Source organism: Lissotriton helveticus, chromosome 7 (genome assembly GCF_964261635.1).
Source record: "Lissotriton helveticus chromosome 7, aLisHel1.1, whole genome shotgun sequence".
In the NCBI taxonomy this organism is placed as follows: Eukaryota; Metazoa; Chordata; class Amphibia; order Caudata; family Salamandridae; genus Lissotriton; species Lissotriton helveticus.
In genome coordinates this window covers 563,515,085-563,541,521 of record NC_136068.1, presented here as the reverse complement: position 1 = coordinate 563,541,521, position 26,437 = coordinate 563,515,085, and the positions used below count along the sequence as shown (strand labels likewise).

The following is a 26,437-nucleotide window of genomic DNA, read 5'->3' as shown; positions in this document are numbered from 1 at the left end:
GAAACAAAGTAAAATGGTTCAACTGACTCATTCACATATTTGCCAATTTAAAATCCACCAACCAGTGTTGCCACAAACCTCATACAATAAAAAGCTCAATGGGTGCGACACAGGGATTGAACAGAAGAAAGGGCACAGATGTCAATTGGAGGTTACCAGGGATCTGGGGCACAGTTTGGTCAGTAAGACGGGGCGGGGCATATAATGTTAAAACACACTATACAATAAGCAGGGCGCATGACAGTGGATTAAAGGGAATTGGAAAGGGAGAGGAATGCGGATTGATAGGAGTACTAATTGAGAGAAAACAAAATATTTGGAAATATAAACAACTTTTTGAGGACATTCAAAACAGAGAGAGGTAGGGTGTGAGTGAGCTTTTTTGCCTGTGTATGTTAAAATTCCCGGTGAAATCAGACAGACAGCTCACCGTACCCGAATGAAAGCGCCTGTACCTAACTATGTATCAGAAAATGCATTAATTAGGGGGTTTAACACCCCAAACATCACCCATGAAGCTACGCCCCTGGCAGTGGCCACAGCTGCTACACCTATGCTTCTGCGTACAGTACTTTGCCTGTCTCTTGTGATCCCAAGCTTCCTACCAGGAAGAACAAGTTACTTACCATCGGTAAAGATATAGCAGATTAGTTATAGATTACTTACCTTACAATTACCCCCAGGCATCAGACTGGATCCAAAAAGTTTTTTTGTCAGCAGTACCCCTCCGCGTCGAAAGATGACGTCGATAGGCTCTGCCTTTGTCGTTGGCGTCGTGGTCGCTGGGATGATGTTGCGGTAGCTACTTAGAAGTGCTCTCGCGCGCTGACATCAGTTCTGTACACGCCAGAAACGCAGAGCCATGCAAGTCACTTACCACTGGTGCACAAAACTAGAGCCCTGAAAGGACAGCCTTTTCCCTAGAAATCAGTACGCAGAACGGGAAGGATGGGTGGGGCGGTAAGGAATCTAGAACTAATCTATGTCTCTTACAGATATATCGTTACCGAAGGTAAGTAACTTGTTCATCTGAAAGAGACAATTACTTATAGATTCCATACCTTAGAATAGATACCCCACAATACTAACCCCGGAGGGTGGGTCTGCAAACTAAGTTCACACAAGAAAATCCTGGAGAACAGAACGGCCAAAGAAGCAGTCTCTGCGGACTTGGCTGCCCAGGCAGAAGTGTTTTGTGAACGTGTGCATAGATGCCCACATAGCTGCCTGACAGATGTCATTGAGGGGGACTCCTCGTCCCAAAGCAGTGGTAGCTGCTGTCGCCCACCAGGAATGGGCTTGTAACCCCACTGGAGTCTCCTCTTTGCCAAGGAATAGCAAGCATTGATGCACAAAACAACCCATCTAGAAATGGCCTGTTTGGGCACAAAACAACCTTTTTTGGCGCCCACATAGCCAATAAAGAGCTGGTCATCCACCCGGAATTGCTTGGTGCGATCCAAATAAAATGAAAGCGCACGTTTTGGATCCAGACGGTGGCGCCTCTCTTCTTCTTTGCAAGGATGCGGAGGCAGAAAGAAGGTGGGCAAAGTGATGGTCTGTCCAATGTGGAAAGAAGTAACCACTTTGGGAGGGAAGGAAGGACGAGTTCGAAGGACAACCTTGTCCGGATGAACAGCCAGAAAAGGAGGGTTAGAAGAAAGAGCTTGGAGCTCAATCACCCTGCGCGCAGAGGTGATGGCCACCAGAAAGGCAGTTTTTAAAGTCAGAAGCCTGAGAGGACAGTTATGTACCGGCTCAAACGGAGCGCACATAAGATAAGCAAGAACTAAGTTCAAGTCCCACTGGGGATTACGAAGGGAACAGGAGAAAAAAGATGAGTAATGCCCTTAAGGAAGCGATTTACAACAGGGGACTTGAAAAGAGAAGGCTGATCAGGAAGCCTAAGAAAGGCTGAAATGGCTGAGAGGTAGCCCTTAAAGAGTGCCCAGAGAAGAGCCCTACTGGGCCAAAGAACGGAGGGGCAGAAAGGAGATCCACAGTCTTTGCTGTGCACCATGCCACAAATGTGTTCCATCTGCAGGCGTATGCTGTCTTAGTGGCGGGACGCCTGGCTGCCAAGATAACATCACAGACTTCAGGAGGAAGATTGAAAGCGGTCAACTGTCACCGATCAATCTCCACGCAAGGAGGTGGAGGCTGGACAGGTTCCGTTGGAGGACTGCCCCCTGCTGCTGCGACAGAAGATCCCCCTGAAGAGGCAGTCGGATGGGAGGATCGATGGCCATGTGTAATAGCTCGGGATACCAGACTCTTCGTGAACAATCCAGAGCCACAAGAATGATTTGGGCCCGGTCGCACCTCATCTTCTTCAGCACTCTTGGCAGCACTGGTATAGGCAGAAAGGCATATAGCAGACCGCAACTCCACTCATGACGAAAAGCGCAGCTTTGGAAATTCCAATGCACAGAATTGCTGACATTGCGCGTTCTCTTCAGTGGCGAATAGATCTAACCAAGGCTCTCCCCACTGTTGAAAGAGACTTTGCACCACCTCCGAGTGAAGACGCCATTTGTGATCCATCATGCACCTGCGGCTGAGTTCGTCCACCCTGGCGTTAAGCAAACCTGTCGGGTGTTGAACACCAGGGTATGCCCTGATGTTCCAGCCATGTCCAGAGGCGGAGAGCCTCTTGGCATAGGGCCCATGACCCCACCCTGCCTGGATTGTTGCAGTACCACATGGCGGAGGTGTTGTCCGTGCACACCTGCACTGCTCTTCCCCAGACAGAGGGAAGGAATGCTTTGAGTGCAAGGCGAACCGCCCGAAGCACTAGAAGGTTGACGTGGAGCTTGGACTCCGCCGGAGACCAGAGGCCTATGATCTCCACCTCCCCCATGTGGCCGCCCCATCCCAGAAGTGATTAATCGGTCGCCACTATGAACTCTGGTTGGGGAAGGGAGAGGGATCTGCCGTCGACCCAATACTGGTTAGTTAGCCACCACTGCAATTTGTGTGCAGTGCCCTCCGAGATCTGGATGCAATCGGACAGGTTCCCCTGATGTTGTGCCCATTGGAACTTCAGGTCTCACTGCAGAGCCCGCATAGGCCATCTGGCATGGTCCACCAGAAGGATGCATGAGGCCATCAGGCACAGTAGCCTGAGGGTCTTCCTGACTGAAACCCGGGGATACAGGCTGAAAGATCTGAATCATAGCCCGAATACCCCAGACTCGCTGTTCGGAAGGATAGACCCGAGAATGCGTCATGTCCAAAACCGCTCCAATGAAGAGTAGCTTATGAGAGGGAGTCAGGTGCGACTATGGCACATTGATGGAGAATCCCAGCAAATGCAGGAGGTCGGCAGCAGTCTGGAGGTGGGAGATGACAGCCTAGGGCGAGCCTGCCTTTAACAGCCAGTCGTCGAAATAGGGGAAGATTGGAACCCCTGATCTGCGCAGATGAGCTGCGACCATGGCCATCACTTATTTGAACACCCGAGGGGTGCGGGTAAGGCCGAAGGGAATCATAGGTAACGCCTGTGGGCCATCAGGACGGGGATGTGAAAATAGGCATCCTGCAAGTCCAACGCTACCATCCAGTCTTCAGGATCGAGGGCAGACAGGACCTGAGCTAGCATCAACATTTTGAACTTCTCCTTCCGGAGGAAGCAGTTGACGTTCCTGAGATCCAAGTTAGGACACATGCCTTTGTCCTTCTTGAGCACCAGAAAGTAGTGGGAATAGCAACCACAACCCACTTCTGGGGCAGGAACTCGTTAGATGGCTCCCTTGGCCAAGAGAGCATAACTTCCTGTTGGAGAAGGGCCAGATGATCCTCCGACATGCGATGGTACTGAGGTGGCATGGCTGAGGGGGAGGGTGAGTCTCAAAGGGGAGGGAGTAGCCCCTTCGGACAATCTGCAAAACCCACCTGTCTGATGTGATGGTGCACCAGTGGGGGAGGTGAAGGTGAATCCTGAGGCGCACTGGCGATTGGTAGCCCTGGAAGGTCGGACTAGGAGAGTTTAGAGTCTGATGCAGAGGGGGCGGTAGTGGCTTGCCCGCTCGCTGGTCCCCAGAACGACGGTGGTTCCAACGTCTCCAGCCACACAGGAGCTGAACAGCTTGCGCCGGCAAGTGGCCCTGAGGAGAACATGTTGGGGCACCCCTTCCGTAGCCACAAAATGGGTGAATAGCGGACTGCGCAGGGCGAGTGGTGGAGAGGCCCAAGGACTTGATTCCTTGAATCGCTCTAGTGCGCTGTCTGCCTTGTCGCTGAACAGGCGGCGGCCATCAAAGGGCATGTCCATAAGGGTAGGTTGGACATCCCCAGAAAATCCAGTCGTTCTCAGTCAGGCATAGCGTCAAAGTGCTACCGACATTGAAATCGTCCAACCTAGCAAGTGGGTGGTGTCCAGTCCACAGCGTATGGTAAACTTCGCTGCGTCTCTCCCCTCAGCAACTGCACAGGAGAGTACAGCCCGGGCCTCCTCCGGGCACTGGAGCAGCACTTGCGCCACCGCATCCCACATAGAGTGGGCATAATGGCCCAACAGACGTGCAGTGTTTACCGACCCCAGTCTCAAGCTGGAAGAAGACAACATCTTCTTCCCAAGATGGTCCAGCTTTTTGTATTCCCTATCAGGCGTTAGGGAATGCGCCTTTGGATGTGGAGCGTTGGGTCACCAAGCTCTCAGGAGTGGAGTGTTTGAGAGACGAAAGTGGGGTCGCCCGGGGCCGGGCGGTGGCGTCGGGCAATCATCCTATCCACAGGAGCCCCTGTGTTGGGCCTGGACCAGGAGCTTAAAAGGATGTCGGTTAGAGCTTCATTAAACCCTTCGACGCTCATGACGAGCTCAGCTTGTCATGAGTTACGCCTCTCGTACACTCATGACGAGCTGAGCTCGTCATGTAACGCGGACTTCCGCAAAAGTCAGCACACAGCGAGAAAACCGCTAGCGCGCAAGAGGTTAAACGGCAGCAGGGGCTCCGAAGAGCTCGCTGCAGGTTGAAGCACCTCTGTCAGGACGTTAGTCCTGACCGCACCGTAGGGAGCTCGAGGTTGAGAGCCTCAGAAGCCCTATGCAATACCACTGAATAAGATGCTCCCTCCTCCATAGCCACTGTAGGAGGAGACAACATGCCAAGGTCTGGTGAGGTATCCAGACCAATGGAGTCTCCCAGTTCCTCTCTCCTTCCGGTTCGTAACTCAACTGGTCAGTCAAAGGGTCTCCAGACCCCTCCCAGTCCTATTCACCCTCCTCTGGTTGCCAACCTGTCCTAAAAGAACCAGGGTAAAACAGGGGCACAAAAGTACCTGTCGACGCCAGTCCGGCTACGTGTCTACATCGGGGAGGAGGCCAGGGTCAACACTGGCCGAGGACAAAAACGGCGTCGGCTGCGGACGTGGTACCAGTGGAATCGGTGCCGGGGGTAGTGTAATCAGGTTGACCAGCAGCAATCCGGCGAAGGCCCAGGGCCCCAGCCGACTCCGCAGGGCCCCAAAGCGCTCCAGCAGAGTCGGACTTCCCAAAGATGGCATGCATCGCTTCATAATAGGTGCGGAGCTGGGCAGGGGTCGCTCCGGGTCCCGGGAATGGAGGGAAACTCTTGAGTCGACCCTTCGGGAACTGCACACGGTGCCGCTGGAGGGGCACCACCCGCATCCCTAGTCAGCTGACCGATGGGGAGAAGTCGAAGAGCGACAATGCTTCTTCGAGTTCTTCTTGTGCTTCGATGACCTGAGGAGTGCGAAGACTTTGAAGAAGACTGGTGGTGCTGGCTCTGCGACCGGGACCTCGATCTCCCATGCGAAAGGGACCTAGAACGGCGCGGAGCCGACTGCTGGGCCTCGAGAAGCTTTCGGGACCGCTCCATCAAACACTTCGGATTCACGGTACGGCAGTCGGAGCACAACTTGGGGTTGTGGTCGCGCTCCAGGCAAAACAGGCACACGTGGTGCAGATCCGTCACAGACATCAGCCGGCTACAGGAGCAGAAAGTCTTGAAACCGGGCATCCCTGACATGCACCAGGAGTCGAAGACTCAAAACGGTGTCGACAAAAGTCATCCAAAAATTCAGTCAAAAAGTGGCTGAAGGTACCGCTCTCTCCGGATCTGTGCTGGCTGGTGTGGAAAAAGAACTGACGTCAGCGCGCAAGGGCGTTGTCTAAGTAGCTACTGCAACATTATCCCTGCGACTAAAACGTCAATGACTAACGCGGAGCCACCTTTCGACACGACGGGTACTGCTTATGAAAAACACTTTCCGGATCCTGTCTGACGCCTGGGGGTAATTCTAAAGTAAGCAATCTATAACTAATTGTCTCTTTCAGATATTTAGTATTCCCTTTGCTCTTTAGATTTTCACAAGATGTGATGGAGCGAATATGTAAACAGAAAACTGGTCTATGACATGTGTAAGTGAACAAAAGAAACTTAAAAAATAACTATTGCATTTAAAAGTCACCAATCACATAGAAAGTTATTAATGTAATTTTATATCTGCAGCTATGCAAACACACTGCACTGTAGCATGCTCCCTCTAGGTCACTCATTACATGTGAACATTTTTAAAGTACCCGGTGTTCCTTTAAAAGAGACTTTGCTTGCAATCTGACTAAGTGCATGCATGTAGGAAAGTTCATTTACAAAGTTCCATAATACTTTCACAGGACACTGCGTGGGGCATGCAGTGCCTCAAGGAACATCATAGGAGTTTTGGGCATGACATACCCACCTTCTCCGTTTTCCCCATGAAATGTCTTTAAAAGTTTTGGTCAAATGATGCATTCTAAACTGGACCAGTGACTTTTCACTCACTTTATTTAGTGTGTATTTCTCCATGTCCGTTTTTTTCTCAGTTCACGTTGAACCCTCAATTTCAACGGTGGTAACCTGTATATGCATAACAAATGTTCCATTCATTTCCTGGCTCTGAGGCAGTCTATTTCGCATGCCGGGCTTCTCACTTCCCTCATGACAGGAAGAGAAAAGCAGGTCCAGCAGACAGCAGTTCTCCAAGACAGTGGATTGCCTGAAACTAGGGGTAGCCCTAGCATCTTGATAGGTGAAGCAAGATGCTCACCGAAAGGACTGATCTACAAGCACTATGAGAATCCTGTAGGGAGTAGAAAGCTATAAGACTGTGAGAAACAGGGTACAGAATCAGTAAAAGAGGCAACCCTAAAAAGGGATTAGGGAATGCAAAGGGACAAAAGACAATAGGCATAGAGACCAGGTTCAAAACCAAATGGAAGGAACATATATAGCATGCTCAGCCAACACATAGAACGAATAAAAAGCGTCCACCGATCGTCGAGGAAATTATCTTGAGAAACAGATTTGAAAAAAGGGATAGCCAATCATAGAATAATGGAGAAAAGAGAAAGAGGGAGCAATGAATGCTAAAGAGCATGGCTAGACAATAAATACACCATAATGGGGAGGTAGATTCGTGGAACCCAGGCCAAATCCAATAGGAAAACAAAGATGAGTAGGAGAAAAACTGTATGTACCACAGAGCAAAACAGAACAAAAAGAAGGTCCACACTGAAGAAGGTCATAGCTCGGAATTATAGTTACCCAAGCCAAAGAGTCTGCCTGTATGTGGTATCATTACCACCCTTATGGACATAAGGAGCAGAGAAACTACAAAGTTGAAGTCCCTATAAGGGATACGAAGTGCATAGGCAGCTTACAAAATGCCCCTAAGGAATACAAAATAATGTCTCCGAAGAACAAGGAGCAAGGCTATAGTGCATCCGCATTACAAACAGAATATCCACCTTAGAGTAAGTATTGGGGTAGAAAAAAAAATCAACCTGCAAAAAGATGCTGTAAGAACAGGCGCCCACAGGACTGAAAAGTAAGTTATGTTTGAGATGGCTCTAAACTAAACCTATTTGTGAAGTGTGCTACTGGAGTGTAGGCACATTCCTGTATAGGGCACACTGATTCGGTTCAAGGCACTAGAGCGAGCTGTGCCATAGAATTCCAATTGAAGTTTCAAAAAGCGAAGGGTAGTTTTTCACAAGAATTTATTCCATAAAGTTCATATTTTTCTCATATGAGTAAAGGAATTATCGATGACATCATGAAATTACACGGTGCTCCGATGCATTTCGGACATATAGTCCTTTGTCAAGGAGCTCTACAAAAGATGCAACAGAAAAAATAAGTCAATGGAGAGCCTTCATGGTAAGTATACAGTCGTTTAAATGGCGGGGTAAGTGAAACGACCGCGTGCAGCCCAGATGTAATAAAAGGTGAGGGTAGTGGGTGAAAAACGAAAATAGACCGTGAAAAACGAAAATAGTCCGTTAGCGTGTTGTGCTCAGGGGAGTGAAAACTCGATAGGATAGAAAACATGCCTTTTTAACCTAAGCATTGAGCGTGCATATATTTACATCGCGTGAATAAAAGAAACGAAAATGACCCGTTAACGTGTTGTGTTCATAAAAGTGCAAGCTTAATGAAATGGAAAACGTGCCTATTTTAACCTAAGGGGAAAGCGTGCATATGATTACATAACACTTAGGGGAAAAAACGTGTTCCAGCGTGGCATTAACTGCCGCGCGTCTCGGAAAGCTGAACAAGGTAAAGGTGGTACTTACTTAGTTACCGGGTCGTGCAGCATGCAACGAGTCGATGTCGGCTATGGAGGCTCGGCAAAAGGGATGTGAAGTTTATGCTAGAAAGTAATAATGGAAATCAACAAAGGACTGTGGCCGGTGAAAAAAGGGTTGGAAACAAACTGTGATAACGGCGGCCATTTTAAGAAGGCTAAGAAAATCAAGGAGTCAATGAGACATTGGGTTAAACAGCAGCAGAATTACAGTGCAAAGCGGCCATAAAACAATTAATTACAAATAACAACTGAGTTCAGTGCGGTCATTGAGACCAAATGGCTTTTGGGACTGAAGTCTATAAATCCACGCCGTTTCGCGTTGGAGAAGGGTCTTGTTGTTGTCTCTCCCTTCTGTTTTAGGGACCAACTCAAGGACCAAGTATTTGAGTTGAGCCACATTGTGGTTTGCCTCGTTGAAATGGATGGCTACATTGGATTTAGAGTTTTTTGTACGGATATTGGACTTATGTTCATTAAGTCGGATTTTAATCTTTCGGCTGGTCTTGCCCACGTAGATCTTACCGCAAGGGCACTTCAAAAGATAGATCAAATTGGAAGAGTCACAAGTGGCATCCACATTCAGTTTAATGTTGAATCATCGCATTGGGTGATTGATGTTGTTGCCTTTAATAATATTGTTACAGTTGTTGCAGTGGTAACAAGGACGTGTACCTGTATGTTGTGTGGTTTCCCCGGTCATGATCGGTCTAGAGAGAATTTCCTTGAGATTCCTTGGTCTGGTGTATGCAAAGATGGGTGGTTCTTTGAACAAGTTCTTAAAATCAGGCTCTGAAGAAAGGATTCGCCAATGTTTCAGGATGATGTTTTTATAGCATTTGCTTGAGGTGGAATACCTTGACACAAGGACCACTCTGTGGTCTACTGGTTTCACTGTTCGTTGTAAAGTTTTCTCGCGGGGTATTGCGGCAGTTCGTTGGACTGCGTCTTGTAAGATGTCATCAGGGTATCCTCTGTTTTTGAATCTAGCTTTCATGGATTCAATTTGGGTCATCCTTATTTCTGGGTCAGAAACAATGCGTGTGACTCTGAGTAATTGACTGTAGGGTAAATGTCGTTTCAACGAGTCCTGGTGGAACCTACTGTAGAGTAGAGAATTATTGCGATCAGTTGGCTTGCGAAAAAGATCAGTTACGATGCCTTGGGGAGTGAGTTTGATAAGAACGTCCAGATAAGTTATCTCCTGATCACTGATGTTCCAAGTGAACTCAATGCGGTCATCTTTAGTGTTTAGTTCAATAAGGGCCAATTCCAGATTTTCTTTTGAATCTTTCCAGATAAAAAACAGATCGTCGATATACCGTACGTAGAGTTTTAAATGGCTCATCCAGTTGGCATTCTTGTAGATGTGACTGAGTTCGAAGTTGCCCATGTAGAGATTTGCGTACGTCGGTGCCGCACACTTGCCCATGGCCATGCCGGACATTTGGAGGTACCACTTGTCATCAAACTTAAAGTAACTGTGATACAAGGTGTATATCATCAGTTCCAGTATAAAGGGTTTCAAAGAATCATCCATTTCAGCTGAAAGTAGAGCTTGTTCTATGGCATTGATTCCTCCGTCATGGGGAATCGAGGTGTATAAGCTTTTGACGTCAGCTGTACACAGATATAACGTTTCATTCTCACCAATTTGTACTGAGGTTAATTTATTCAAAAATTCGGTGGTGTCTTTTATGTGACTTTGTAGGTTCAGAACCATAGGTTGAAGATAACGGTCTATTAATTTTCCCGTCGGTTCATGGATCGAGCCTCTGGTAGAAACAATAGGGCGAAATGGAGGGTCCATCAAGTTTTTATGAATCTTGGGTAGCATGGTAATCGACGGGCTTCTTGGATGTTCTACGGTAAGGTATCTCTTGGTTTTGTCATCAATAATCCCATCAGAAGTGGCTTTGTCAATGATTAACTGTAATTCAGTACGGTAATCATTAGTGGGATTACCTTCCAAAGGTAGATATACATCAGGATCCATCACGTGTTCACGGGTTCTTTGGTCATAGAGTTGAGTGTTGAGAATGACAAGAGCGCCACCCTTGTCTGCCTTGATGCATTTAATGGAAGGATTCTTGGCAAGATTCTTCAGGGTATCCAATTCCTTGTTGGTGATGTTTCTCCGGGTTTTTTTTCGAAAGTTGATCTTGGCTATGTCCTGTTTAACCAGGGTCTCAAAGGTGTCAATGCTTTTATGACTGGCGGGTGGTATGAAGGTGCTCTGTGGGCGTAAGCCCATGAGTTGATCCGGTTTCTGTTCTTTGGGTGGTTCTAGAATATTTTCGAAAAAATGCCTCAATCTAAGTTTCCTGGTGAGCTTAAAAGTACTGACGTCCAATTCCAAAAGGTTGGTGTCGTAAGTAGGAATAAACGACATGCCTTTTTGTAAAGTCCTAGTCTCAAAATCAGTGAGTTTGGTGCTTGAAATGTTAATAACTAGCGATTCTTCTTTTGTGTTTTTTGTCTGGTCCTCGCTTGATGTTGGGTTTCCTCGTTGTTTTTTACCTGCCCTTTTCCCCCGTCGGGGTCTGAACTAAACACTAAAGATGACCGCATTGAGTTCACTTGGAACATCAGTGATCAGGAGATAACTTATCTGGACGTTCTTATCAAACTCACTCCCCAAGGCATCGTAACTGATCTTTTTCGCAAGCCAACTGATCGCAATAATTCTCTACTCTACAGTAGCTTCCACCAGGACTCGTTGAAACGACATTTACCCTACAGTCAATTACTCAGAGTCACACGCATTGTTTCTGACCCAGAAATAAGGATGACCCAAATTGAATCCATGAAAGCTAGATTCAAAAACAGAGGATACCCTGATGACATCTTACAAGACGCAGTCCAACGAACTGCCGCAATACCCCGCGAGAAAACTTTACAACGAACAGTGAAACCAGTAGACCACAGAGTGGTCCTTGTGTCAAGGTATTCCACCTCAAGCAAATGCTATAAAAACATCATCCTGAAACATTGGCGAATCCTTTCTTCAGAGCCTGATTTTAAGAACTTGTTCAAAGAACCACCCATCTTTGCATACACCAGACCAAGGAATCTCAAGGAAATTCTCTCTAGACCGATCATGACAGGGGAAACCACACAACATACAGGTACACGTCCTTGTTACCACTGCAACAACTGTAACAATATTATTAAAGGCAACAACATCAATCACCCAATGCGAGGATTCAACATTAAACTGAATGTGGATGCCACTTGTGACTCTTCCAATTTGATCTATCTTTTGAAGTGCCCTTGCGGTAAGATCTACGTGGGCAAGACCAGCCGAAAGATTAAAATCCGACTTAATGAACATAAGTCCAATATCCGTACAAAAAACTCTAAATCCAATGTAGCCATCCATTTCAACGAGGCAAACCACAATGTGGCTCAACTCAAATACTTGGTCCTTGAGTTGGTCCCTAAAACAGAAGGGAGAGACAACAACAAGACCCTTCTCCAACGCGAAACGGCGTGGATTTATAGACTTCAGTCCCAAAAGCCATTTGGTCTCAATGACCGCACTGAACTCAGTTGTTATTTGTAATTAATTGTTTTATGGCCGCTTTGCACTGTAATTCTGCTGCTGTTTAACCCAATGTCTCATTGACTCCTTGATTTTCTTAGCCTTCTTAAAATGGCCGCCGTTATCACAGTTTGTTTCCAACCCTTTTTTCACCGGCCACAGTCCTTTGTTGATTTCCATTATTACTTTCTAGCATAAACTTCACATCCCTTTTGCCGAGCCTCCATAGCCGACACCGACTCGTTGCATGCTGCACGACCCGGTAACTAAGTAAGTACCACCTTTACCTTGTTCAGCTTTCCGAGACGCGCGGCAGTTAATGCCACGCTGGAACACGTTTTTTCCCCTAAGTGTTATGTAATCATATGCACGCTTTCCGCTTAGGTTAAAATAGGCACGTTTTCCATTTCATTAAGCTTGCACTTTTATGAACACAACACGTTAACGGATCATTTTCGTTTCTTTTATTCACGCGATGTAAATATATGCACGCTCAATGCTTAGGTTAAAAAGGCATGTTTTCTATCCTATCGAGTTTTCACTCCCCTGAGCACAACACGCTAACGGACTATTTTCGTTTTTCACGGTCTATTTTCGTTTTTCACCCACTACCCTCACCTTTTATTACATCTGGGCTGCACGCGGTCGTTTCACTTACCCCGCCATTTAAACGACTGTATACTTACCATGAAGGCTCTCCATTGACTTATTTTTTCTGTTGCATCTTTTGTAGAGCTCCTTGACAAAGGACTATATGTCCGAAATGCATCGGAGCACCGTGTAATTTCATGATGTCATCGATAATTCCTTTACTCATATGAGAAAAATATGAACTTTATGGAATAAATTCTTGTGAAAAACTACCCTTCGCTTTTTGAAACTTCAATTGGAATTCTATGGCACAGCTCGCTCTAGTGCCTTGAACCGAATCAGTGTGCCCTATACAGGGATGTGCCTACACTCCAGTAGCACACTTCACAAATAGTCATTCGGAGTCGCAATTGAACGGATGCGACACCTGTGGAGCACCTGGAAACCACTGCAATTTATCATAGATACATTCACCTACTATATAACCAACTGTGCGCCAAGCCCCAACCCTACATCGTCTCAACGCTTTTTCTGTTCCCAAGGCCGGCAGCACGTACCCTTTGAACTTTGAAAATGCAATACGAAGAGATCTCGAAATCTACCGAAGCAAGAGCTGACACCCTTGCTTTTGACACTGATGCAACAGCGAGAATCTATGCCTTGATCAATGAAGACCTCACGCAAACCACCACCAGCAGAACCAAAGAGCAATGCGTCAAACAATTATTATATTTATCTAAACGTCGCATCAACCAACAACTACACGCACATACCCTCATCAAATACCACAAGGTACTCCGCATTCCCCGTGGCCTACGGATTGCTTTAAAACCGTCGTTATGCAAGAACTCCAAAACATTCATTGAAAGATGGAACGCCATCCTTAATAAGTGCAGTCTGGACCTTATACTACTAATCGTAGAAGAATTATCAGGCATCCTAACAGAACTCTCTCATGAAATCGAAATTATACAGGATGAACTGAAAGAATCAATCACTGCTGAGGAACTGTCATCCACCCTAGAGGATATTAAAGTACAACTCGAGAAACACACGAGGGAAATAAATGAACGTAAGATCCGGAAATTCCGCCGGGATACTCTGGACTACAAATTGGGAGAGGTTTACACGTGGGCGGATCTATACGCCCAACGACGCAGAAACAAACCCTTTAACCCAAACACTGATACCTCCTCTTCAGGAAGTGACAATACTAACCGTCCTCCCAAAAGAACCCAGACAGGCGCCTCAGCCTCCACTGGTCATCTTCACGAAACACCATCGACTTCTGATGTAGACCTAACCACCAGCGAGCCTTTTTTAGGATCAGGCCCAGACAAAACCGCAGACCCCGACGGGGGAAAAGGGCAGGTAAAAAACAACGAGGAAACCCAACATCAAGCGAGGACCAGACAAAAAACACAAAAGAAGAATCGCTAGTTATTAACATTTCAAGCACCAAACTCACTGATTTTGAGACTAGGACTTTACAAAAAGGCATGTCATTTATTCCTACTTACGACACCAACCTTTTGGAATTGGACGTCAGTACTTTTAAGCTCACCAGGAAACTTAGATTGAGGCATTTTTTCAAAAATATTCTAGAACCACCCAAAGAACAGAAACCGGATCAACTCATGGGCTTACGCCCACAGAGCACCTTCATACCACCCGCCAGTCATAAAAGCATTGACACCTTTGAGACCCTGGTTAAACAGGACATAGCCAAGATCAACTTTCGAAAAAAAACCCGGAGAAACATCACCAACAAGGAATTGGATACCCTGAAGAATCTTGCCAAGAATCCTTCCATTAAATGCATCAAGGCAGACAAGGGTGGCGCTCTTGTCATTCTCAACACTCAACTCTATGACCAAAGAACCCGTGAACACGTGATGGATCCTGATGTATATCTACCTTTGGAAGGTAATCCCACTAATGATTACCGTACTGAATTACAGTTAATCATTGACAAAGCCACTTCTGATGGGATTATTGATGACAAAACCAAGAGATACCTTACCGTAGAACATCCAAGAAGCCCGTCGATTACCATGCTACCCAAGATTCATAAAAACTTGATGGACCCTCCATTTCGCCCTATTGTTTCTACCAGAGGCTCGATCCATGAACCGACGGGAAAATTAATAGACCGTTATCTTCAACCTATGGTTCTGAACCTACAAAGTCACATAAAAGACACCACCGAATTTTTGAATAAATTAACCTCAGTACAAATTGGTGAGAATGAAACGTTATATCTGTGTACAGCTGACGTCAAAAGCTTATACACCTCGATTCCCCATGACGGAGGAATCAATGCCATAGAACAAGCTCTACTTTCAGCTGAAATGGATGATTCTTTGAAACCCTTTATACTGGAACTGATGATATACACCTTGTATCACAGTTACTTTAAGTTTGATGACAAGTGGTACCTCCAAATGTCCGGCATGGCCATGGGCAATTGTGCGGCACCGACGTACGCAAATCTCTACATGGGCAACTTCGAACTCAGTCACATCTACAAGAATGCCAACTGGATGAGCCATTTAAAACTCTACGTACGGTATATCGACGATCTGTTTTTTATCTGGAAAGATTCAAAAGAAAATTTGGAATTGGCCCTTATTGAACTAAACACTAAAGATGACCGCATTGAGTTCACTTGGAACATCAGTGATCAGGAGATAACTTATCTGGACGTTCTTATCAAACTAACTCCCCAAGGCATCGTAACTGATCTTTTTCGCAAGCCAACTGATCGCAATAATTCTCTACTCTACAGTAGCTTCCACCAGGACTCGTTGAAACGACATTTACCCTACAGTCAATTACTCAGAGTCACACGCATTGTTTCTGACCCAGAAATAAGGATGACCCAAATTGAATCCATGAAAGCTAGATTCAAAAACAGAGGATACCCTGATGACATCTTACAAGACGCAGTCCAACGAACTGCCGCAATACCCCGCGAGAAAACTTTACAACGAACAGTGAAACCAGTAGACCACAGAGTGGTCCTTGTGTCAAGGTATTCCACCTCAAGCAAATGCTATAAAAACATCATCCTGAAACATTGGCGAATCCTTTCTTCAGAGCCTGATTTTAAGAACTTGTTCAAAGAACCACCCATCTTTGCATACACCAGACCAAGGAATCTCAAGGAAATTCTCTCTAGACCGATCATGACAGGGGAAACCACACAACATACAGGTACACGTCCTTGTTACCACTGCAACAACTGTAACAATATTATTAAAGGCAACAACATCAATCACCCAATGCGAGGATTCAACATTAAACTGAATGTGGATGCCACTTGTGACTCTTCCAATTTGATCTATCTTTTGAAGTGCCCTTGCGGTAAGATCTACGTGGGCAAGACCAGCCGAAAGATTAAAATCCGACTTAATGAACATAAGTCCAATATCCGTACAAAAAACTCTAAATCCAATGTAGCCATCCATTTCAACGAGGCAAACCACAATGTGGCTCAACTCAAATACTTGGTCCTTGAGTTGGTCCCTAAAACAGAAGGGAGAGACAACAACAAGACCCTTCTCCAACGCGAAACGGCGTGGATTTATAGACTTCAGTCCCAAAAGCCATTTGGTCTCAATGACCGCACTGAACTCAGTTGTTATTTGTAATTAATTGTTTTATGGCCGCTTTGCACTGTAATTCTGCTGCTGTTTAACCCAATGTCTCATTGACTCCTTGATTTTCTTAGCCTTCTTAAAATGGCCGCCGTTATCACAGTTTGTTTCCAACCCTTTTTTCACCGGCCACAGTCCTTTGTTGATTTCCATTATTACTTTCTAGCATAAACTTCACATCCCTTTTGCCGAGCCTCCATAGCCGACACCGACTCGTTGCATGCTGCACGACCCGGTAACTAAGTAAGTACCACCTTTACCTTGTTCAGCTTTCCGAGACGCGCGGCAGTTAATGCCACGCTGGAACACGTTTTTTCCCCTAAGTGTTATGTAATCATATGCACGCTTTCCGCTTAGGTTAAAATAGGCACGTTTTCCATTTCATTAAGCTTGCACTTTTATGAACACAACACGTTAACGGATCATTTTCGTTTCTTTTATTCACGCGATGTAAATATATGCACGCTCAATGCTTAGGTTAAAAAGGCATGTTTTCTATCCTATCGAGTTTTCACTCCCCTGAGCACAACACGCTAACGGACTATTTTCGTTTTTCACGGTCTATTTTCGTTTTTCACCCACTACCCTCACCTTTTATTACATCTGGGCTGCACGCGGTCGTTTCACTTACCCCGCCATTTAAACGACTGTATACTTACCATGAAGGCTCTCCATTGACTTATTTTTTCTGTTGCATCTTTTGTAGAGCTCCTTGACAAAGGACTATATGTCCGAAATGCATCGGAGCACCGTGTAATTTCATGATGTCATCGATAATTCCTTTACTCATATGAGAAAAATATGAACTTTATGGAATAAATTCTTGTGAAAAACTACCCTTCGCTTTTTGAAACTTCAATTGGAATTCTATGGCACAGCTCGCTCTAGTGCCTTGAACCGAATCAGTGTGCCCTATACAGGGATGTGCCTACACTCCAGTAGCACACTTCACAAATAGTCATTCGGAGTCGCAATTGAACGGATGCGACACCTGTGGAGCACCTGGAAACCACTGCAATTTATCATAGATACATTCACCTACTATATAACCAACTGTGCGCCAAGCCCCAACCCTACATCGTCTAAACTAAACCTGCCACTGACAGAATAAACTAGAAGGAAAGCACATGCAGCAAGCAGGAACACCACATCCGGTGTAACCTTAGAAGGGAGAAAAGTACTCCTCCCTATGCAGGCTGGTAAGAGCCTAAACAAGGGGAAACAAATTGTCCTCAACAAACCTAGTACAAAATTAGAGTTACGACTCCGCACCACCCTGACTATCTTTAAACCGGAGTAAAGCAGTCCGCATGCATACCAAATAGGGAGACCTCATCAAAATGCATGTCAATCAAAGTAGTTTGCACAGCGTCAGAAAACCTGGAAGTATGCAACCATGCACACCGACGTAGAGCTACGGAAGAGGCCATAGCTCGACCAACAGAATCGGTGGTATCCATACCACAGCGGATGCTAAGTATGGCAGCTTGTTGCCCATCTCTTACCAATGGAAGAAGAGCATTGCAGATGTCCTATGGAAGGGAGGGCAAGAGTCACTCTACTGCGTCACATAATGCGTGGGAGAAGTGGACAAGGACGCAAAGGGTTCAGAGATAACATTGCAGAACCTGAAGAAGAGAAAAGACGTCTACCACAAGTGTAACATTTTCTAGCCTCCATTTCCAGAGGGACAGGAGGGACTGGGTCATGCCTGAGGGAAATACAGCAATCCACAGGGAGCCTTGTTTCATGTTTAGCCCAAGCACCCAACAGGATTTCAAAAAGTCAGTCACTATAAAGAAGGACCGGCTCTACATTAGACTGGTCAGGATGTAGAATGCCAAGTAAAGGGTTTGTTGACGATTCCACAGAAAGAAATTGTAGATCCAGAACAACTGAAACTCAATTGAGTCATCAGAAAGGAACTCGCCTCCGTAGCCAAACCAGGAGCCCGGAGGCTGAAGAAGATTCCAAGCCACTGGTGTCCCTCAAGTCAAGTAACCACCTAGACTGCATAAGGGGTGGAACAGTGTCCGAAATGGGATGGGGACACACCCCACATTCTGTAGTACCTCCACAACCCTGGTACTCAGAAGGAAAAACCAGAGGTAGTCTGAGATGGCCGGCTCAGTTGGCGCCACATCTAATGCTGTAATCAAAGCCGGTTGACGCCTCAACATCAGGAGGAGCATCGATCAGAGTAAACAGCACCACCATTGGAGCCGGCAGACAAGAGCCTGGCGCTGACATTGGAGTTGGCAGAGCAGAAGCAGGAGTCTAAGGTGGTAACCTCAACAGACGGTGCACCGGCATTGTTGAGGTGTCTGGAACAGGAGACGGTAGGAGTACCAGGTGGCGGGGACACAGGCACGACATCATGCACCTCTGTGGGACCCAAGGGTGCTGCAGAAGAAGGGGATACCCAACAATAGAATTAAGAGATTGATAATATAATATAGACCCTAGGATAGGTGGAGAGACACAGGTGGACTCATGCCCCTGCACTTCAACAGAAGAGCGGGGCCAGCGGTAGGCAGCGAAGGCGGGAGGCGCCGCGACTTCGACAGCCTACACTGAGACTTACCCCCGGATGCTGAAGGAGAATGACACGCATGGGAATGTCTCCTAAAGGAGTCGCGCAGTCTATAGAGCGCCCTAGGGGACCGATGATGACAAGGAGCTTTCTATGACTGTGACATCAGTGCCGCAAGGAGTTTCATGCAACGTTCTCTTCGCATCTTCAGTTGGAGCTGGCGACAAGAGTCGCACTCATCGGAGTCCTGATGCTCACCACGACACCACATGCAAACTGAGTGAGGGTTTTTGGTGGACGTTTGTCGGCCACAGAACTCATAAGGTCTGAACCGCAAGGACATTAAAAAGGGTAGAAAAAATGCACACTGCTCCATAGACGAAAAAATGTCAAATAGGCCGAAAACCAGCCAGTGGAACTACAGTGCGGATCAGTGTTGCTAGCGTAAAAAGAAGGAACTGAAGCCAGAGCGTTGGAGGAGGGCTTATATGGACTCCTTTGATGTCACATTTGGGTGACGTCTCTAGGGAGCTACTAGACACCCTCTACTGATGCACAGAGGTACTGCTGAAAACATTTCTGGATCCAGTTTTAGGCCTGGCGAGGATTTTAAGATAAGGAATCCGCGGCTAGATATCTATAAGATTGGCATTTAATCCTAGTTGCCACTTGTGCACCAGGTAAATACTGACATTGGCAGGTGCAGTATTTTCAATGTGTGCAATTTTACCATAGCATTCCCAGTTTTGAACCTTGGTTAACATGAAGAAAGCTCATTCTCCCACATTCCTAGGAGAGCAAACCCAGAAGAGAGTGACGAAAAGAAAGGGATGTCAAGTGAATGTAGATGTCACACAGCAAAAAAAAAAGGGGAGGGACGAATTTTTCCAATGCAAAGTGGTTAGGCGAAGGTGAACAGGGAAGTAGAGACTGACTGAAGGGATGGAAAGGGAATGAACGGGGACAGGTGTGAGGTAGGCAGATAAAAAAAGGAGGCTTGGGAGCAATTAACAGGGTTTCAATAAGCAGAGCAGAAAGCTTTGAAAAACAAACTTGGAGATAATGAAGTATAACCCTAATAGAGGAAGATGGAATCTGGAAGATGGATGTGAGAGAATATTTGAGACAGAATTGGGGGAGGTGGGGAAAAAGGGGCGATGTATAGACAAGATGATTAGACAGTGGTCAAAGATGGGCATTAACATGAAACAATGAGTCTATGACACTAAGCTAAGAAATTAATGAGGTGCAGGTGATAGGAAAATGGAATAGAATTGAAAATAAAAGGGGGGTGAGAGTGAAACAGCGATATCATCGAACAAGGGTCAAGTAGAGATAAAGGTACTAGAATAAGCGTGATAGAACAGGAAGACATTAACTGAAAAAGAGAGTGTGAATGAATGAAAGAGGTTATTCATGGATAGGTGATGGGCTTACCCCTGGTTTATTGTGCCCTCACTCTTATTTACATTCTTGTTATCTATATAGATATGCATCTGTTTAGTAATCTTTGTGGCATTTTATTAATTTTCAGCCAACTGTACAACGCTTAACTATTGTGATGTACTACCTGTGATGTCATGAAGATCAAAATATCTTATTGCATCACTTCCTGAGAAAGCATTTTCGGCATGCATGATGTCACTTCTGCTAACCCTGGTATTTTGGTGAATCGAGATTCATGGACGCTGACTCTAAGCTTTGAGACAGGCACAGTCAGCAGCAGCTGATGAGGACTGAGAGTGAAGGCGAGATTCTGCTCTTTTTCAAGTAGCCCTGACCTTAACTTGTGATGGCAGCTATATTTAATGCAGGACATGGCAAGGAGTGCAGCATTTGTAAAAGAGGAGCATGCGTAGCAAAGGTTCTTACATGTAGGAAAAGCGATTTCCAAAGCCTCACAAAGGAGGATGTCAGACAGTCCATATCAACGGTAGTCTTACAAATATCTGGACACAGATCACTATCATTGGTATGTATAGCTCTAGAAAATATTGATGAATTTATTCACAGGGAACTACTGCATACGCATGGATACACACCTTACTGCTGTGCAGGCCATAATAAAGGCTTTTGCACTGAAACACAATGAAAGCGTAGAATTATGCTTTTTACTCTGGGGCTCATTTAAGATGTACATTTACATTAGAATATTGTCCGCTGCCCCAGATGGTGAAACATATTCTAAAAAAGATGTAGCTAAACGTACTTTATGTGTGAGAAATGTGATATTCCTACAAGGTGGGACCTCCAAAGGAGGTTCACCCTCAGGGTCATAACACTGCCAAATGCAAGCCAAAAATTAAAGGGCATACCTAGAAAACCTCTCCCTCCAAGACTACCCACCCACCTGTGCAAAGATAGTCTGCCAGTCCCTGTGCTCCCAATCGCTCCGAGATTGACTCCTGCGACTCCCGTGTCTAGAGCTCGGTGGAGGAGGGTCCTGCTGCAAGGCCTGCATGTATGATACAAGGAAATAAAAATAGGTCTATAAATAAAATAAGAGGGGTTACAATTAATTGGCAAAATAACACTCTAGGTGCAGTGGCGTAATGAAAGTTGAAAGGGCCCCCCTGCAAGGTACACAGAGGGCCCCCCCTCCGGATTTAATCCGTAGCTCTCCAGCGTGAGTACAGTGCTGAGGGGGCTTCCGGCAGCTCGTGGCCCCCCCGTACTGCGGGGGATGCGGGGGCCTGTGTTACGCCCCTGTCTAGGTGCAAAAAACTAGGGAGACGAGCATTCAAATGTCCTCTGTCCTAGATGTATTCTTTATATAACAATTTAGAAATCACTCCCACTGACAAGCTCATACTTAGATGTCTGATATTGTTTTGTTAAAGGGACACAATATTGACTCAAGAGAGGTATGAGTGCCCAGTAGGACAGGTGACACTGTCAAGATTCAGAATGCTAGTTAAGGCAGAATGCCTAGGTCCAGAAGATACGGACAAAGTGTGAAATCCACAAAGGGAGCGTTGCTAGTACCAAGGTCTCTAGAAAATATGTTTTAATTTGCAACTTGGGAGATAAGGAGTGGGATCAAACCCCAGACCTTAAGTGTGGCATATTTAGTGCAGATTGGTCAAACGGATCAACAGTCAGAAGGTGTTCCCAAAACAGATTATTAACATGAGGCTTGACACTGGTTACTTATTCAGTAGAAAATCACTGAAAGTAAATTTAACAAGCACAGCGCCTGTTGATCATATGCTGCTTTTTCATGGTTGGTTGAATTTGTATCTAACTGTTTTAGAGATATTAAGCAAAATGTCAATAAATGTTCGTGGATAACAGGTAACTGTTCTCGAACTTCAGAGACTGATAACTTCACACAAGTGCCAAGTGTACACACGATGCCAGGAATATCACAGTCAAAAGCATGACAAAATGGAGTACCAATGTGGACATCACGTACACGAACAAACACAAACATATATTAGATCCAAATTTTAATGTTTGCAAATATCCTAGGAAAATATCAACAAGGCGTAATTCCTGTGCTCTTTATGCTACAGGACAATTGTACGACAGTGGCTATGATCCCCTAAAGTTGAAAACAGTGTGAGGATGCATGTGCTCCAAGTCAGAAGTATTCTGCCTGACAAATTGGGGTACCAATTCTGACTTGCATAATGCTGAGCCCTCTGTGTAGTGGTTTAGTGGACAAAAAGGAATGAACTGAAATGTCTCCCAAGCGATTTCTAATGGCTGAGAATTTTAAAAGCATTCCACCTATCACTTTCATCATTGTATTGGGAAAGAGGGGAGGGGAACAAGTAAAATCAACATAATGTCGTGGGGCTGAGCCTTGCATTCACACAGTGTTAAGTTGACATGAGCTTATTAGAAGTTTAAACGCCATTTTTCCTTTCTGCTGCCTTTTGCACACAACACACTTTATTAAATGTTTAGAGTTTAGCAGAGTGTCTTGCTTCATGCGAGAATAACATGTTTTTCTATATTAGCAGCCTTGCTTGGTAAGCTTAGTCTGAACAGTGAGTGCCGAGGCCTTCAAGGTTATTTCAACACAGTGGTTGTTGTTCGGAATGATCAGCGCACGTTCTAGACATAACATATATGCAGCTGTGGCCACCTCTGAGATTGGCGCGTTTAATAATGCACTGTGTAGGCATGATCACACACACTTGGAGAACATTCGTATGTTGAGAGCTGGTACAGAATCTGATGTGATCCACTTCTGCTAAATACCAGAGGTATGGGCCGCCTATGTAATCCCAAGAGACCTTCTGTAGATATAAAATAACCTACTAGCAAGGGAGGGTGAAATATAGGTATAGTTCAAACCTGTTTCCATTTAGCATTATAACATGCTTTCTCCCTTTGTATTTTATGGAATAGTAACTATGCTGACAATCTTGTTTCTGATAATATGTCTGCTTGTATTAGCTTCCCATGTGGCACAGGGTCAGACTGATTTGCATATAGCCATGTCTGAACTGGGGTGGCAGAGTGGGCTAAAGAACGGTGTTGTATCAAACCCAGATTCTTTTGACTGGGTGTGAGTGTTTGATTGGTTCAGATGCTCCGTCCATCACCACCCTCTTTTATACCGCTTTGGCCGCCATAAGTGTGGCAGGGTATGCTCAGACGTGAGTCCCTTGCTCACTTTGCCCCTGGATTCAAGCAAGCCGGGCTGAATACGGCTGTAATGCCAGAAACCGGTCCTCGGAAGCTTGGTTCCGGTCCAGGGAAGGCATGGCTTGGCAGTTAGGGCTGGACTGTTCTCATGAGGCACAGGGTCAGACTGATTTGCACATAGCCATGTCTGAACTGGGGTGGCAGAGTGGGCTAAAGAACGGTGATGGATCAAACCCAAATCTTTTGACTGGGTGTGAGTGTTTGATTGGTTCAGATGCTCTGTCCATCTCCACCCTCTTTTGTACTGTATTAGCTAAGATGCTGCGCATGAGAACACAGCATTAGAAATAAATATTTCAAACTTGCACGTGTCTTCTTTTACTCTCTGTTTTGGACTGGTATGAGAGTATAACGAAAGAGTGTTCATAGTGTTCCACATTGCCTGAGGTAATCTAAGTTCCATGTTCTGGGTTGTCTAATCATTGGTATTTTGGAAGAGCCAATGAGACACTGATGCTAGTCTGGTAGGGGATGTTAGAGAATTAGGGTGTGCCAAAACTCACCTTAGTACCCGAGGTCCCAAGTCTCTATGCACAGTTCAGTGTAGGAGCAGATTACCTGCTACAACAACGTTTGGTAAGTGTGAGGAAATGAGGTGCATTATATGGTGTGCTTGTGCAACCTCACAGTATAATACACTTACCAACCCATTTAGGACTCTTGGGTTTCGTCTGTCAAACCCTCAGCTCAATCCTGGGTAGCTGTGGCACTGAACAGCAAGGCTTACACAGAGGAACATGTGTTAAGCATTTAAACATTACTACAACAACTAAAGAAGAAATCAGACACCAATTTATAAACACAGACCGTTTATAAGAATTTAGACACAAGAATGAACAGACGCCCAGTCAGATGGACTTTGGAGTTCTCTTGGCTTGACTGGGATTTGAGGACAGCTGCTCCCTGAGCAGGACACGGAAGGTGAAGGACAGAGCAGGCACAGTTCCTCTGTTCGCTAGTCACTAGGTGCAGTCCTTCTTCCAAGTCGGTCGAGTTCCGAGGTCTGGGCGCCAGGGGTGCCCCCTTCATGCCCAGAAAGTGCCCTCAGGGCAGGAGCATTTGGTAGCCAATGAGCTACCAGGTTCCTTACCATCCGGTGACCACTTCCTGGAGAGTGTGGCATCTGGCTATCCCAGGATGCACCAATCTGCCCACTCACATGATGACGAGACCCCTCTCTTTGGGGAACAGACCTCACTATTACAATCCTGGTGCATGGCTACCCCAGGGCTACATGCCTGTGGGGAGACCGGTTTGGCAACTGGCTTCCCCTCTCTGCCTCATGTGCCAGCCTGTCTACCACAACAATAGGCCAGCCCTCCCCACTGGGTTCACACATCCGCCCTTCAAAGTAGGCTTCATCTTTGAAGCCTGCCTTATATGGTTAACAACCAAGTGACTTCCTGAAGGAGGGAGGGGCGTCCTCCCTGGCCTGCAATCCCTCATTGTTCTCTTCCCCGAGGGTCCCTAGCAAAAAGCGGTCTCGTGGAGCAGACTACATGTGTGCACTGGAAGGCACAGGACGTTTAAGGCAAGAAAGTGGAAGCTTTGCTGAAGCTGCATACTGCAACAATTCACATAATTTTCACTTGCGATACAAGTCGGGCTTTACGTAACGAGTTGTTTTATACCTTTCGGTGTCCACTTTAGTCGCACTGTTCAGGAGTCAGCACAACTAAGGGGTCAGCATGTAACCCTGTTCTCACCAGCTAAGTAACCAAGTCTTTCCACAGTAAAACAGTGGTTTTGCATGTTTTACTGCCAGTACATGTCCTGTCTCGGTCATATATTGCTCCCTGCCTTTACAGCTCACTAGGCCTGCCGGAGGGGTGACATGCACACATTTCCAGGGCAAGTGGGGGTTTTGACATTGCTTTCATGGGCAAAGTTGGGCTAGCAGTGCATGATTGGTTTTACTTGGGTGACCTCCAAGGTGGCACAATCAGAGCTGAAAGCCCTGAAGAACCCCACTAACTTACATGCCCTGGGTACCAGTGAAGCCAATTACTAGGGGCTTACTGGTAGTTTAGCCATTTCCAACAGGGTACAGCCAAATCAACATGCACTTTAGGGTCAAGGCACAGGCACGGAGGTCTGGTTAGCAGGCCTCAGTGCATTCTCGAGACGGAAAACCAGCAGTATCTGTCGTAAAACTAGCCGGTGATACAAAAATAGGCATTTCCTCCACATGAGCTAATAAAAGAAACCATTCATGAACAAGTTAATTACCTTCAGTATGGCATGTCACTGTGCACCAGATGAGCCACATAGAATGAGTCCATTTTTGCACAGCCTTCATCTTGTTAGAACTGACAATACCAACGAAAAGCTGGCTGTCAACTCAGTGTTCTTTCATAGGCTCAATATGAAAACTCTGAGCACTTTTTTTCATTCAAGAAGCAGCTGTTCCTCCTCTTACAAGTGGTGTGGCAGCAAGAAAAAAGCAAGAAGGGAGATGGACTGACCTATGTGTAAGACTGATAAAACGCTTGTCAGAAAGAAAGCCCAGGTTCTCAGCACCAGTTTGTCAAGAATGAAAATTACCTATGGAGCTTCATGGGTAGCACTTGCATCTCACTGACATGGTGTGCTGCAGTAATTGACGTAAGACAAACAATCTTGATTGTGAAGAGCCATGGAGAACAGCAATGCATGGAATTGAAAGGCACACATATCAGAAATGTAAGCACCAAGTTAAGGCCCCACTGAGGCATTATGAATGGCTTTAGTGGAAATATGTACATCAATCCCTTTAGGAATCTAATCATAAAATGTGATTTGAATAAGAAAGGTTGGTCAGGTAAGCATACAAAAACACTTACTTCAGAAGGGCCAAAAAACACAAGCTGCACACTATAAAGA

The 26,437-nt window shown here is 45.8% G+C and overlaps 1 protein-coding gene across 6 annotated transcripts in view; it reads right to left on the bottom strand.

The window, feature by feature from the left end:
* The window catches only part of TEP1 (telomerase associated protein 1), a 1,162,857-nt gene that overhangs the window by 822,650 nt on the left and 313,770 nt on the right, over window positions 1-26,437 (bottom strand). For 4 of the 6 annotated variants that reach the window (XM_078652640.1, XM_078652638.1, XM_078652637.1 and 1 more), the window contains one exon: window positions 21,267-21,371. The exons of the other annotated variants lie outside the window; for them this stretch is intronic. In XM_078652640.1, coding sequence (XP_078508766.1) covers window positions 21,267-21,371 — 105 coding nt within the window. The remainder of the gene's footprint in view (window positions 1-21,266; window positions 21,372-26,437) is intronic. 6 annotated transcript variants of the gene reach the window in all.